This window comes from Trematomus bernacchii, unplaced genomic scaffold (assembly GCF_902827165.1).
Source record: "Trematomus bernacchii unplaced genomic scaffold, fTreBer1.1, whole genome shotgun sequence".
Taxonomy (NCBI): Eukaryota; Metazoa; Chordata; class Actinopteri; order Perciformes; family Nototheniidae; genus Trematomus; species Trematomus bernacchii.
The window spans coordinates 7038646-7053879 of NW_022988097.1; the positions used below are offsets into that span (position 1 = coordinate 7038646).

Below are 15234 nucleotides of genomic sequence, written 5' to 3' on the forward strand. Positions count from 1 at the left end.
GTACCATATCTTTCTTTAATATGATAACAGAGATTTTTTTTATTAAATTATGAAAAAGCCGTATACTTGTTTTTGTATTCAGTTGAGATGTAAATGTAGCTTTTCAAATATGAATCCCAAAGAAATAAAGGAATAGAGGAAGTCTAATAATAATTGTACAAAAACAAAGGTGTAGTGATGGACTCAGACCTGAATTTTAACAGTCACATTACAACAGTTATTAGGTCTGCATACTATCACCTGAAGAATATATCAAGGATTAAAAAACTAATGTCACAACAGGACTTAGAAAAGCTTGTCCATGCTTTTATCTTCAGCAGACTCGCCTACTGTAATAGTGTCTTCACAGGTCTCACAAAAAAATCAATTAGAAAGCTGCAGCTAATTCAGAATGCTGCTGCCCGTGTCCTCACAAACACTAAAAGAGTGGATCACATCAGTCCAGTACTGAAATCTTTACACTGGCTTCCAGTCTGCCAAATAATTGATTTTAAAGTACTATTGTTGGTTTTTAAAGCACTAAATGGTTTAGGACCAACTTATATTAACGAGCTCCTGCAAAATTATGAACCATCCAGGAGTCTCAGGTCTTCTGGGACGGGTCTGCTCTCTGCTACAAGAGTCAGAACTAAACAAGGAGAAGCAGCATTTAGTTTTTATGCGCCCACCATCTGGAACAAACTCCCTGAATCCTGCAGGTCAGCTGCAACTGTTGATATTTTTAAATCAAGACTAAAAACTTTTCTTTTTGACGCTGCATTTGGATGAGTTCACATTTTAACTGCAGTATGGCTTTTTATCCATGTATTTTATACATGTTGTGTTGATTTTATTATCTTTGCTTTTTAAATGCTTGTTTTTAAAATGCCTGTGCTTCATCTGTATATTGTTCTTAAATGTCTTTTATCTTATTTTGTAAAGCACTTTGGGTTGGCCTGTGCGGAAAGGTGCTCTATAAATAAACTTGCCTTGCCTTGCCTTGCCTTGCTTTGCCTTGCCTTGCCTTGCCTTGCTTTGCCTTGCCTTGCCTTGCCTTGCCTTGCCTTGCCTTGCCTTGCTTTGCCTTGCCTTGCCTTGCCTTGCCTTGCCTTGCCTTACAAAAATAAATTCTTATTTATTTTGATAATCAACTGATATTAGGTAAAAGGGATTTAATTTAAGCAAAAATACGTGATATTTTCTGCACCGAGCTTCTCATGGCTTATTTTTGATAATTTGTGATTGTAAAAGGAATATATTTCAGTCCTGGATCATATACACCTTTGATTCTTTTAAATTATAAACCCTCACAAAACAGAATATGCATATAGAAATAAAAAGGGATAATGATATAATTCTATGCTTTACACTGAAAAGTGTATTGAGCAGAGCAGGAAACTCAACGCTGTCAACACAAACAGAGAGGACAGCTAGATGGGAAATCTGCTGAAAGAGCATTTAGCTCGACATTTTGGAAAAATATATTTTCCTTTTTGCAATTTGAACCGCTGTTTCCAATCGCTTAACATTATCCTAACGGAAGTGGTATCCTGCTTCTTATCTCACTCTCGGCACATTGGGCACATTACACAAAATATTTCCCTTTACGTTTAACTTAAAAAATAGGCTTAAGTCCTGTGAATGATTTAAATATCAGTGTCATTCTCTTCCTCTGTTTATGACCATGTGCTCTTTGTTGTCATTCTCTCTTAAACATATGGACCGTTCTTTCCTGCTCCCAGGTCTTTTTGCGTAGTGCTGCCTTGCTGTTAGGACATCAAAGACACAGCAGTGGGACAGGTTCGAGAGTTCAAAGGTCAGAGGTGAGACCAGGGACAGACGGGCAAGCTGAGGTGCATTTTGGGTCTACTTCAGAGCGTCTCTCTCCACCTGCCTTCTACTCTGGTACTTCTCTGTGTTCAAAGGTGCAGCTGCCGCTCTTATAACTTGTGTGACAAAGGTAACATAACCATTCACAGAGGCTGCTACTGTATATCCTCTGAATTGTTTTCAAACAATGTAATGAGTGTGAATGACTTTATAGACATATGGATTTGAAATAACAGATAATTGAACCCTTGACTGCAGATGCTTTTCAAACAGTATGTCAATCACCACACGCTCTTATGGAGACCTCTGCTCAAACATCTTTAAGATCCCCCCTGCAGCAGCAATAAAGTCATGAAAACATTTCTGAGCGTTTTTTTGTCTGATGAGGGTTGACAGGTAAACAGCCATCCACAAAACACCCAGGAGTGATGAGTAAGACAGCTGAGGGCAAAGCGGGGTGTTTTAGGAACAGAAATGTTAGAGAACCTCAGCTCTTTTTGCTACTTCTTTTGTGTTTGTGCATGCATGTGTACGGACACAGCTGTGTGTATGTATCAGTCATGCAGATCTTCGTATGTTCACGTGAGTCCATTTGCGTGCTGGCATGCAAACATGTTGAGTTTTACTGCTCCCGTGACAAGAAGAATAGATGAAAGAGACAGTGATTCATTTATCTTTGGCATCCAGACAATGTGGCTCTTCAAACATAGCAGTGTATGATTTTACAAATACTCAGTGAGACAGAATTATGAAAGTAGTTGATTTATTTGACAACAGCAGCAGAACATTTCAGAAATGAAATAAGTTATTTTCACATTGTGAATATCACAATGGAAATGTCTTCAGAGAATCAACAGTTGTATTGAAATAAATAAATACATAAATACATTTTGAGATAAATGGACATAAATAATACTGATAAATAATGTAGAACATTTCTGAGTTGGAAACTGCATAAAAATATATATCTAATACATTCATTTAAAATAACTTTTTATTCAGTAAAAACTGAGGCAGCCCTGTATAAAACAGGAAGTCTTCATTATTTCATTGAGTTAAGTTTCCTGAAGAAACGTATGTATGGTTTGAAATGCCGCTTAATGATTGGGCTCGGCATCATTGTGCAATTGTGTTGATCCTGGAAGAGAAACAGAGACGGTTAGGGGTTCATTCTCATCTATATTTTTCTGTTGCAGAATGCACAAAGTTAACAGTAAGACTGCAGTGTCTGTCAAAAAATCGCAGCGTCATATTTATGTTGGCTCACCTCTGGATTCAGGATCTGCAGGTTCGCCTGAAGTCCTTGGATAATATGCTTGTTCGATTTATTCACCGTCACATTGCCAAGAAGGCTCTTCAGCGCATTGACATAGAATCTCACACAGGAAGACTGCAATAGCAAAATGACGAGGCCTTGTGAGGATATTGCGTCAAATATTATGCACGTGTCATAGCTCAATGTTACAAGAAGAGCAACAGAGACAGAAAAGATTAAACACTTACTTGATCTTTTGTCGTATCAATAAATGGAACCCACACCGTTTGCTATAAGGACAGAAAATAAATGGATTAGTTTATTAATCATTGGATGTTAAAGTGCTATGGAACTACATTTATATAGAGACGTTGCAATTTAAAATAGTTCCAATATGCAGCATGGAACTGATTTATAGAGTTTTAGCCAATATTTCCAACTCTTGCCCAGATTTTTGACTTTTACATAAAGTATATCTAGTATGGTTAGCTAAAATGTATAGGTTTCAATTTCATAAAACCACGTTACACTACAAAATATAATTGTCATTCAAGAAATGACAGCAAAGCAAATAAACTGTAGTGTGATCATTTAAATGCATTTAACTCACCAACGAGATGTTGGCTGGGTCCAGTTTGTCCAGTCCGTATATAATCTCTGTGTACACTTTCTTTATGTTGTCGTTACTGTGGCAGAGATGCAGCAGGACAACAAGTGCAAACACGACCTTCATCTTAGTGCAGTCTTTCTCTCTTCCTTTTACAGCTTCTCTTGTTGTCTTAAGTGTGAATGATGATGTGAGATAAGTATCTGCCAATTCTTTTTATACACAGAGGTCAGAGAGGAAAAGGAAATGACTGACGTCTTAGTTAACACCCACTTGGAAATTATAATGTTTTTTTTAAAATGTATTCCAATGTGTAAATTGCATATTTTAAAAGTTATGAGAAACCCGGCCAATTTAGTTTGAACTTTCTAATCTTGTTAGCCACCTGATCTCATCCTCCACCACAAAAAAAGGTTACTCCTCTCTGGCTGCAAAAAGGAACTGAAACTGCATTTCAATGTACAAACCTGTGTTCGACTTTATTTGTTTTTTTATTAACAAAACATTTATATATATCAGTCTTTAACCAGAACTGAATGAACCTCAGGACATCTTATGTGAGGGAGTGACACAATCTGGTTTCACTGCATTCTTCAAGAAGACATTGTTGAAGAGATAATCGGGCTCTAAATATACACTGTGCCACCTTGCACACTTTATTGCAAGGTAGCACAGTGTTACTAGAAAGGATCTAAGAACTGTGTGAACAAATAACAGTGACTTCCCTGTGAATATTTTTACAATAACATAATACAACTCATTGTCCTTTGTTGTGCTATACTGTAAAGGTTTTTTATTATTTGTCCAGGAGTGGTCAATGTTATCAGACTGAAAAACTGTATATCACATCGAGAAGTGGTCTGGGACCTCTTAAGTAACTATGTCCCTCTCTCAAGGGGCTGCCATAAAGCAAACATCCTCCTTCATTCAGTCGTGCTGGAGGCACTGTGTTTAACTTCAATATCGTGAGGTCCTATGGCAATTATCATAAATGTACCACATCTTACAGATAATATCTACAAAGTAAGCATGCCCACTTAATTAAGAAAAATGTCTTTCACTTTGACCAGAGGAAGCACCATCAAGAGCTAAATAAAGCATATTCTTAGAGTAAGGGGAAGCTCGTTCTTGAAGAGTGAAAACAACTGAAACCTTCTGCTTTTTTTGCCCCATCTCTCCCAACACCTTAGTTTCTGTGTGTTTACACAGATATGTAAATATCAATAACGGGGATTTCACAGTTTCACATGTCCAGTTAATTAGTAATGCTGCTGACTCATTTGTTTTCCAATGGTGCTTTTTGGTTTATCTTTTCAATCTATTTGTCAGTCAGAGGGTGGGGATATCCCCCACTCTACCTGCTCCCAGTGATGTCATGGTGTCACGTTGTTGGCACAGGCAGATGAAACTCAATTCAATGTACAATATCTTATAGGATTCTTTCATTTATGTTTGAACATACCGGGTGTCTGAAGTCCACTTATCCTCCAGCACCTGGACTCAGCAGGATCCTACGCCGGGATCCTGTTTGTAGACTTCAGCTCTGCCTTCAACACAATAATCCCGGCTCTGCTACATGACAAGTTATCCCCGCTGCACGTGCCCGACTCCACCTGCAGGGGATCACAGACTTCCTGTCTGACAGGAAGCAGCACGTGGAGCTGGGGATACACGTCTCAGACCCTTGGACATGGACCACTGGTTCCCCTCAAGGCTGCGTTCTTTCCCCTCTGCTCTTTTCCCTGTACACCAACAGCTGCACCTCCACTCACCAGTCAGAAAAGCTCCTGAAGTTCAAAGACCACACCACCCTCATCAGATCATCTCTGGTCTGCCTACAGATGGGAGATAATCATCTGGTGACTTGGTTGATAACAACTTAGAGCTTTCTAAAGACACTGGAGATGGTTGTACATTTCTGTAAGAATGCAGGCCCACCCGCCCCCATCTCCCTGTCTGACTACCCAGTCCAGCCAATGGAGTCTTTCGGCTTCCTGGGAACCATCATTGGCCATGACCTCAGGTTTAACCTGCCAAAGACGATGATGCTGAACTTCTACACCGCCATCATTGGGTTCATCCTCACCCCCTCCATCAACCTGTACGCCTCTTTCTTTACATCAGCTTCTTCCCTCATGAATAAAGCCTGGACCACCTCTGACGCTGTCTCTTTAACTCCCCTAATAGTCACATTACATTAACGCATATCATGTGAACCATTCCTCAAAATACTGTAAACCTCGCACATTCACTGTATTTGTCTGGTTGTCTGGTTTGTATATTTGTATTTCTTGTAAACATTTATTTGTATTTCTAATTATATAATAGTTGTTATAAATAGCTTTATATTAGTTCCATATTTACTCCGGTTTTACAACTGAATTCCTCTTACTGTCTTTGTGTATGTACCGATGTGCACCGAAGCAAATGTTGTTTTTTTACTTTGTAGATTAATACTGAAGACATCAAAACTATAAAAGAACACATATGGAATTATCTAGTTAACAAAAAAGTGTTAGAAAATCCAGAATATGATTTTTATTTGAGATTCTTCAAAGTAGCCCCCTTTTGCCTTGAGGACAGCTTTGCACATCTTGGCTTCTCTCAGTCAGCTTCATGAGGTCGTCACCTGGAATGGTTTTCAATTAACACGTGTGCCTTGTCAAGAGTCCATTTGTGGAATTACTTGCCTTCTGAATGTGTTTGAGACCATCAGTTGTGTTGTGCAGAGGTAAGGTTAGTGCACAGTGGATAGCTCTATTTGACTGCTGTTGTAATCCATATTATGGCAAGAACGACTCAACTCAGTAAAGAGAAACGACCGTCCATCATCACTTTAAGAGATGAAGGCCAGTCGATCCGGAAAATGTCAAGAACTTTGAATGTATCCTCAAGTGCAGTCGCAAAAACCACCAAACGCTATGATAAAACTGGCTCTCATGAGGACCCCCCCGGGAAAGGAAGAGCAAGAGTTACCTCTGCTGCAGAGGATAAATACATCAGAGTTACCAGCCTCAGAAACTGCAAGTTAAAGCACCTCAGATTAGAGCCCACATCAATTATCACAGAGCTCAAGTAGCAGACAATCTCAACATCCACTGTTCAGAGGAGACTGCGTGAATCAGGCCTTCATGGTCCAATTGAACAACAAGAAGAAGAGAATTGTTTGGGCCAAGAAACACAAGGATTGGACATTAGACCAGTGGAAATCTGTACTTTGGTCTGATGAGTCCAAATTTGAAATGTTTGGTTCCAACCGCCGTGTCATTATGAGACACAGAGAAAGTGAGCGGGTGGTTTCTGCATGTGTGGTTCCCCCCGTGAAGCATGGAGGAGGAAGTGTGAGGGTGTCACTGTTGGTGATGTATTCAGAATTCAAGGCACACTTAACCAGAATGGCTACCACAGCATTCTGCAGTAGCCAGCTAAATATAAATCATATTCTGTATTTTTTAACACTTTTTTGTTTACTAGATAATTCCATATGTGTTCTTTTATAGTTTTGATGTCTTCAGTATAAATCTACAATGTAGAAAAAAATTAAAGAAATAAAAAAACTTCGAATGAGATGGTGTGTCCAAACTTTTTACTGGTAGTGTATAAATACAGAAAGTGCAGTCTCAATAATTTCCAGTTTTACTAATTCACAGTGTTTTGACTGAAGTTTGGCCTTTCCCCAAGCCACCTTCATGATTGAATAAAATTAGCCTGGACTGGAAATAAGGTCAGATAAGTTAGTAATCGAGCTGTGATGACCAGAGTGATAACCCAAGATGCAAGATACCTTTACTGTCTTTTTAGATATTTTGAGCTGCAATTCATGACTCATACTGTGTCTAATAGTGAGATGCTGTTGCAAGGTCTGCCACTACATCATGGAAGTGAGTTGTTGGGCTTTGTCTAACACCATCAGTTGATGAAGCATCAGATGAGTGTGCAGGTGTCAGTTTGAGGGAAGATTGATGGGAACATCAGTGTTCAAGAGGGGAATTGTCGCACGGAGGAAAAGACCAGTGCCAGGAACATTTCAGAAAAGATCTACAAACGTAACTTAACTCAAAAAAGTGCTTGCAACTGCAGCTTGGTTTAATGAAAATGCTGTGTTAACAAGTGTTGATCAGAGAATTGTTAGTCCATTCACAGACCTGAAAAAAAGGTTGGCAGATGGTATGAGATAGTGGGCCACTCGGCGTTGATACCTCAAAAGCCCCTCTCTTGGGCCTGTTCAGTAATCCAGCCACAGTGATGGTGGTGGACAAACAAATGCTTGCACAGTCTCACACTGATACGCGGTTAGACTTTCTGAGGAAATGGGAAAGATTTCACCAAGTTCGCCCTTGTGCGTGGTAGAGATTCACAAAGGAAAGCTGATGCTCTGCTTAGTGATGTCACAAAGGTCACAAAGTAGCGGGTCATGGAAAGTTAAACATGTGTGAGTTTTTTCTCTCAGATTGGGACCTGAATGTAATGTGAGTGAGCCTGAGACTGCTGACTACACGCGGGGAATAACTTTGGTCAACTCATGAGAGATGGCGTGTTGATAAAACACGACATCTCATTTATCCTAAAGCTTGGCACTCATGTGAATTTTGCTTTACATCTTGTCTACCGCTGTCACAAAGTGCATGCAAGGTAGCTTACTTGCTGACACTGTATTTGTATGTGAATCGTGCACCACTTCAGAGATTGCTTTAGGAAACACATTAACTTAAGACAGGGCTGTCCAAACTGTTTCACCGAGGGCCACATACAGAATATACGAAGGGGTGAGCCACTCACTAGAAATTAGTTATATTGCCTCATAAGTTAGCACAATTAATCAAATTTAGGTCAATTATGCTTAATACTTGAATATGCTTTAAGAAAAACAACAGCCTACATCACAGCTCTCCATAGGGTTTCATTTATTTTGTTAGCAGCTCATTCCTTACAACAGGAGCCTCAGAGTGATTATCATAAGAGGAAATAGAAAGGGTTTATTTCAAGCGTGTTATGAAAATAAGTTATCAGGCTTTTTTCTTATCAACTTAGATTTGATAGAAAATGTTTTCAACTTTAATTGACTGAATTTGTTTGAAAAGTGGGCTTCTTAACACATGAATACTGTGTAATATCTGTTTTCATCTATATTTAAGAAGTACAAAACAAGACAAGCACAAGTTTCTTTGTGGGCCATACTCCATTATGCTTTTTGAATTAGCTGAGGGCCGATTCAAAATGGCCCGCGGGCCGTAGTTTGGACACCCCTAACTAAGACTTACAAGTTAAATAATATTTGCCCTCAGGTAACCAAAATAACTACATCATCCCTTTGATAATGCAGAAACGGCGCTATGACTGGATATTACGTACATTTTACTAATTTGAGTGATGATATACAAGAGGGTGTCCCCGCTAACATTAATATTTTCTACAATGAACACCTTTGGCTGTGTCATCATGCTAATATGCTCATGACTTAGATCGAGGCTGTGTTCAAATTGTTGTAATTGTAAAATGAGCCATGGTAGCATGAATTATAGCTTCTCAATCATAGGTCCAAATCAAGCAAGCCTGTACAGTAATATATATCAATTTTCTCTTGAACTGGGACAACAGAGAAAACCCAGGAAAAGTATAAAACAATCAAAGAAATCCTTCGTGTTACTGATACAGGTAGAATGGAGGATGGCTCGCAACGCACAATATTAGAAACATCTCGGTCACTTACTTTGATAAAAATTCAGCAAGTACCTCCAGTGAATACAAGTGACAAGTTAAACCTGAATGGAGAAAACAAAGCCAGTGAGAACAAATGGAGCAAAAGGGAGGGGTTTCTGGAAGTACAGTATATTCAGTCACAAGATTTCTGTTACGACTTGGGCACACAAGAAAATGATAAGACCCAAATGCACAACTCCAGACAAAAAAGGACGGTTCAAAAAAGGAATTTACTTGATGTGCAGGGCAATACAAACACTCATAGTAAACATGGACTCCAAAAAATGACTTATTAAATACTAACAAAACGTACTCTAGCACAGATTGACAGATTGACTGGCTGACAAATCACAAATAACATTTGTAAGGCTCAAACGCTGGAAGGCTCGAACGATCTGGCACTTGGGCCTGGCACAGAGAAAAACACAGACTAAATACACACACAGGTGCAAACAATAAGGGCAGGGCAGGTAATCAGGTCAGTGAAGAACACATGGGTTGGAGTCGAACTACCTGAAATGAGAGGGGAGATTAGTGCCAAAGTAAAACAGGGAATGACAAACAGGAAATGCCAGACAACAAAAGGGTTAGCAGACACGGACTTGACAATATTAAAGGTGGGGTAGGTAATTTTGGAGAAACCGGCTCGAGATCGCTAGAATTTGAAAATACACAGCCGGAAGAAATCTGCCACTTCCTTACAGAGCCCCTCCTCCAACACACATGAACGCGCACATGACCAATGAGGGCACGAGATAAGTTTGTGCACAGATGGAAGGCTGACAGGCAGGTAGGCCATCCAGTTATTTTAGCCGGGCCGGCTAAAATGATTGGTCGTACTTTTCACAGTATTACGGCTTCCACAGATGAAATCTTTTTATGGATTTTTTGTCAAAGCACTTAAGATATTCATTGCTATCGGGATGTTAAGAGCATTCCATGGAATATAACAAAAAGTGTATCTCGAGCAGGTTTCTCAAACGTACCTACCCCACCTTTAACTTAACCGAGAAATAATACTAATACAAATAAACAAAGATAAAAAAACTAACAAATCTGACGAGACACAACAATCTCTTTTCTGGTGGATAACAGAAGACCTTAAAGACACTTTATTTAGTTTTTTCCTTTAATCTGTCACTCATTTGTTATACCATACAATGGGACTGGGGCCTTCACCTCAGGGAGAGACAGGAGGACAGGTGAAGGTAACACTGTTAACCCCCAACTGATCAGCCTATTGAAAAATATATTTTAATCTCAGAGGTTCATATAGATTCAAAAATAAAACCAATTTGATTATTCTTTGATATAGACAAACCCTTTAGTGTAAAGTCAACTCTGGTGTGTATTTCAGATTCTTAGTATTATATTATTCTTCGTTTTTATCTTCATTTTAGTTGTACAACCTCTCAGGTGTCATAACATTTTTGTGGCACGTTGCATAAACCACATACTTCCTTTATCAGCACAGTTGCACAGACATTGTGATTTAATCTCATTTTGAGGCAAAGAGTCCTGATAAGTCCTTTCATTTGAAATGGTGTAATATTAAAACACTGAAAGAAACAAGAGTGAGTACAATACATATAGTATGAAATATTAGGTTATGTAATAGGCCTTATACGAAGAAAGATGTGAATGCGATGTGATATGCTTTAAGTAGTTTACGAAACACTGCCTACTGCTATTTTATCTGTAAAAATAAAACATGAAAGTGATTTGAGACATCGTACAAGCTTGTGTCGAATATCAAAATGTCTTCCTATTTTTAGAATAACCCAGTCACGTCATTCATTCAACATCACCCTTACTGCTTATGACGCTTATCACACATCATTGAGGAATCATCACGTGACAACCCACACTGAGCAGGACTTCATTCTTCCTCTCTAGCCCCACCAAGTGTTTAATTGTCTTATTTTCAGCTGATATCTCTCGAGAATAAAGGGTCTGGTGTCTTTTTTTGACAGCAACTGGATAAAACGCTTCACGAACAAGGCACTCATCAGATAGTGAACTGTTCTGGTCACTTTATTCCACATCGGTTGTCTCCTTTAGCCCTTTTCCTTCAACACTTTCAGAGTGATGGTCAGTCCTCCAGCGTCGCAGAGCTGAAACTCCTCCTCGGGTGCATCCTGAACTGAGGCCGCTCCATCTTCTTCTTCCACATCTGCTTCCTCAAAGTCATCCGGATACTCCACCTGATCTGAGGCATCAGGAAATACTGTAGAGAGAAGGAAAAGTTAAAAGCTTCTGTTTGATCATTCCTGTCTATGTGAACTTCTGAACAAGTTATTAGGAAACTCTCTATGTTGAAGAACATGTTAAATCTCTTACATTTTGGTTAAAAAGACAGGAAAAATACTTTATAGATAGGACATTTAGAGGAATCACAGCTATGTTTATCATCAGCAAGCTGTTTTGTAAAATGTACAGTTTGTCGACCTTAGGTAGTAAAGCTTCATTTCGACAATGAGACAACAGTGCAATTATGTGGCAAACTGATATTCTGAGATCTCCTTAAAGTTCTACATTTTCTCTGCCTATCCATGTCTGTGTTTGTGCACCAAGAGGCCAAACCTGTGCCTTTACCTGTGTAAAGGGCCATATCTGATAGTGTGGCATTCATTTACACTTACATTTGCGTCAAGCATAAATTAAGTTATATTATCTAGTGTTAATGTGTTTCCCAGGAATTTAGACTAACTACTAAATGGAGTAAAGGGGATATGACATAATTGACAAGACACCAAATGAAACGCACCGTTACCTTGAATACAATTGCTGATTTCTCTGAAATTTAATATTGTTAAAAAAGGTGTGAGATAATGTAAGTGGACAACAAACTATGTAACAAAGGTCTAATTATTAAAATCCTTAAGCATCATTTTAAATATTATTACACTGTCTTAGATCATTTTTTACTTGAACAGGGTCCGAGTGCTTCCTCTTCTATCACTGATAAGAAGGTGTTGCACAGTATGTTTCTACATTACCAATAGACTCAGCTGATTCGCTCCTCATTGTCGACCCAGAGTTGTCCCTGCACTCCTCAAGAGAGGACAAACTCTCGTCTTCATCAAAGTCCTCGGGATACTGGCAGTCACAGTGGTTGTGCTCTCCAACACACAAATCATGATGATGTTCCTCCTCAACGTCGCTGGAGCAGGCCTCCATGTTGTGCTCTTGTCCTGCTGTGTTAGTGTCACCGCTCTTCACAGGAACACAGTCACTCTGTGTGTGTTCCATAGACTCCAGATGATCATGCACACAGGCACTGTTGAGTATACAGGCAGCCGTTGGCCTGTTTTCTGGGTTGAGGCAGAGCATCGTCTGGATCAAAGAGGAGATGTTGTCAGAGAAGATGTTGGGCACTGGATCGAACTCTCCTTTGGTGATCTTGTAGAACAGACTCAGCAGGTTGGTGGCTGCAAACGGAGGTCTGAGAGCGCAGAGCTCATACAGCAGACAGCCCAGAGCCCAGATGTCAGACTTGGTGCTGTATGGGACGTCCTGGCACAGCTCAGGACTGAGGTAGCTCGGTGTCCCAACACATGTGGAAGCCATGTCAGCTGTGTTGGTCATTACTCTGGATATCCCAAAGTCCCCTAGCTTCACCATGCCTTGCTTAGTTAGCAGTACATTTGATGTTTTGATGTCCCTGTGTAGTATCTTAGCTGTGTGTATGTAATCCAGAGCCACAGCAACTTGTACAAACCACCCCATTACAGTGTGCTCTGTAAAGAACTCATTTGGTTTCCTCTGCTTCACTTTGTCATCTAGTGTCCCACCATCGCAGTAGTTCATCACAATGTAAATAAATCCATCAGAGCTAACAAAGGCATCGCTGCATGTGACTACATGAGGGTGCTGCAGACTCCTGATGATCTCAGCTTCCTGCAGGATTGTCCTCTGAGTGTTTGTCCTCCTTGTGCTCTCTACCTTTATCCTCTTCACCGCGTGCAGGCTCTTGCTCTCTACGTGCCTCATCAGGAACACTTCCGCAGCTCCTCCCCTGCCCAAACACAACACCTGCTCGTACTTCTCCATCTTTCAGTCTGCTGGCGACGACAAACAAGTCTTTCCAAAAATCATTACAGTGTCAAGGTAAGCAGCACTTTAACACAAGACGGATGTCAACACTCGTCACGCAGCGTCTGTGTGGAGTCTTGTTGCCACGGTAACAACCTTGCTCCGACGCCGCGAAACCGGAAAAGAGAAAGAAAAACCGACGAATACTTTAAAGACGTTTATTTTCCGTGTATCTACCGTCCATTTGTTTTTCTTTAATAAACAAGTAAACGGAAGAGCGTCTGAGCGGCGTTTTTAGCTTTTTGCTTTTTACCTTACTAAAGGCCCAATCCCAAACCACGCCCTGACCGGTCTCTACCTGACCGGTCTCAACGCTTTGTGTGTCCGTCAGGAAACACGCTGTTTACAAGTAGTTCCAGCAAACATCCACTGATAAATTGCGATGTTAACAACCTCATGATAACCTCATATGTTTTTAACTTAGGATCATACCTGTGTTTAGTCTAGAAAAAGGTAAATGTGTGCATTTTATTATAAAGATGTGTATATTTACAGACTGTTGCAAAAACTAAGAAGCTTATACAAATCAGGTTTAAAACTAAAAGAGCTTTACAAAAAAGTAACACAATTAAAGATATAGGAGTTTTATTTGAGTTACACACATCACAAGTTTGATGAGGGAAAAAATTATTTTTGCCATTAGTTCTTCGTGAGATTGACATTGTTGGACTCAGTACTAGTGAAACTACTCCCACAAGTACTATGAAGTACTCTTACTATGTACTTTTCCAGTAATCCTCTGTCAATGTCCCCTCCTGAGTACAAGAATGCATGTTTTTCTGCTATTTTTAATAAGCATTAAAAAACCTTTCTTCCTGAGACTGATATTATTGGAAAGAGTATTTTAAGAGGATATGGTGGACATATTATCAGCAATACTTCCAGTCAGTACTCCGGCAGCAGCATTTTTACACCTTGGAAAGACTGGCCTTCAGCAAAGTGACAAACCCTTGTGACTCTTGTTGGCCTTATGACAATGCTGTCTTTTAAATAGGACTATTTCTCTGCTCCTAGTTCATTCCTCGCAGATTCTTCCCTCAGTCCCAGTCATTGCATGTCAGTCAATAGAGATTCGAAAAATGTGTCCAATTCAACAAAATGTTTTTTTGTGAGTGAAGTCCAAAGCTAAATTATCAACAAGTCCTCCAACTCATACGACCAAATAGGTCGATTGTTCAAGCCCTTATTACGACCAAATAGGACGATTGTTCAAGCGCTTATTACGATCTATAATCACGTTTTAAAGTTTTCGACCTCTAGTGCTCCCGTTGAATGCAAACGCTACGGAGGGTCGTATATTCACAAATAACCCTCTCTGGAAAATCCTAAATTCTAGGATAGTTTGGCCATTAAAATGCTTTTTGATTTCTAGCGAGAAGTGTATATTGTACTTTCAGAATCCATGTCCAGTGGATGTGTAGGATCTATAGTTTGATAGATATTACGAAGATTATTTGAGGTCTTGCCAGGAGAACGTGTATATGCGGCAGCGTCCATGTAAAGTTAGCGTCAACCCTCACGGGGTGAAAACAGTATTTCCGGTCTCAAAGTTTTCATAATAAAACCGTATTCCCGTCACCGTCAAATGATTTTAAAGCTATATCTGCAGTACTCATCCACTAAAAAACATCAGTTTATCCTTTTTAATTACACGACATTAATTGGTTTAAATTGTGTACAATGCTTTTGTGTTTTTCCCATAGATTTTTCCCTTTCGATTCTGAGAGACACATTCTTTTTTCAGAGGTTTTGATAGGCTAAAACATCG

The 15234-nt window shown here is 39.6% G+C and overlaps 1 protein-coding gene across 2 annotated transcripts; it reads right to left on the bottom strand.

The window, feature by feature from the left end:
* Positions 1-9595: 9595 nt before the first annotated feature.
* On the bottom strand, positions 9596-13481 carry nek12 (NIMA-related kinase 12). 2 transcript variants are annotated; one of them, XR_004555137.1, is made up of 3 exons: positions 12371-13481; positions 11186-11598; positions 9596-9884 (listed from the first exon to the last, which is right to left on the bottom strand). XR_004555137.1 is itself a non-coding variant. In XM_034121094.1 (2 exons), exons 1-2 carry the CDS (start codon positions 13422-13424, stop codon positions 11429-11431), a joined length of 1224 nt encoding a protein of 407 aa, XP_033976985.1. In that variant the 5' UTR covers positions 13425-13481; the 3' UTR covers positions 10403-11428. The 2 variants fall into 2 exon arrangements, 1 of the variants encoding a protein (XP_033976985.1); XM_034121094.1 differs by lacking the exon at positions 9596-9884 and having other exon boundaries at positions 10403-11598.
* Positions 13482-15234: the final 1753 nt, after the last annotated feature.

Excerpts from the sequence above, each read along its gene's own strand:
- nek12 (XM_034121094.1), bottom strand. The coding sequence starts at position 13,424 with ATGGAGAAGTACGAGCAGGTGTTGTGTTTGGGCAGGGGAGGAGCTGCG. Across the intron at positions 11,599-12,370 it reads CGAATCAGCTGAGTCTATTG|TATTTCCTGATGCCTCAGAT; the intron begins GTAATGTAGAAA and ends TTCTCTCTACAG.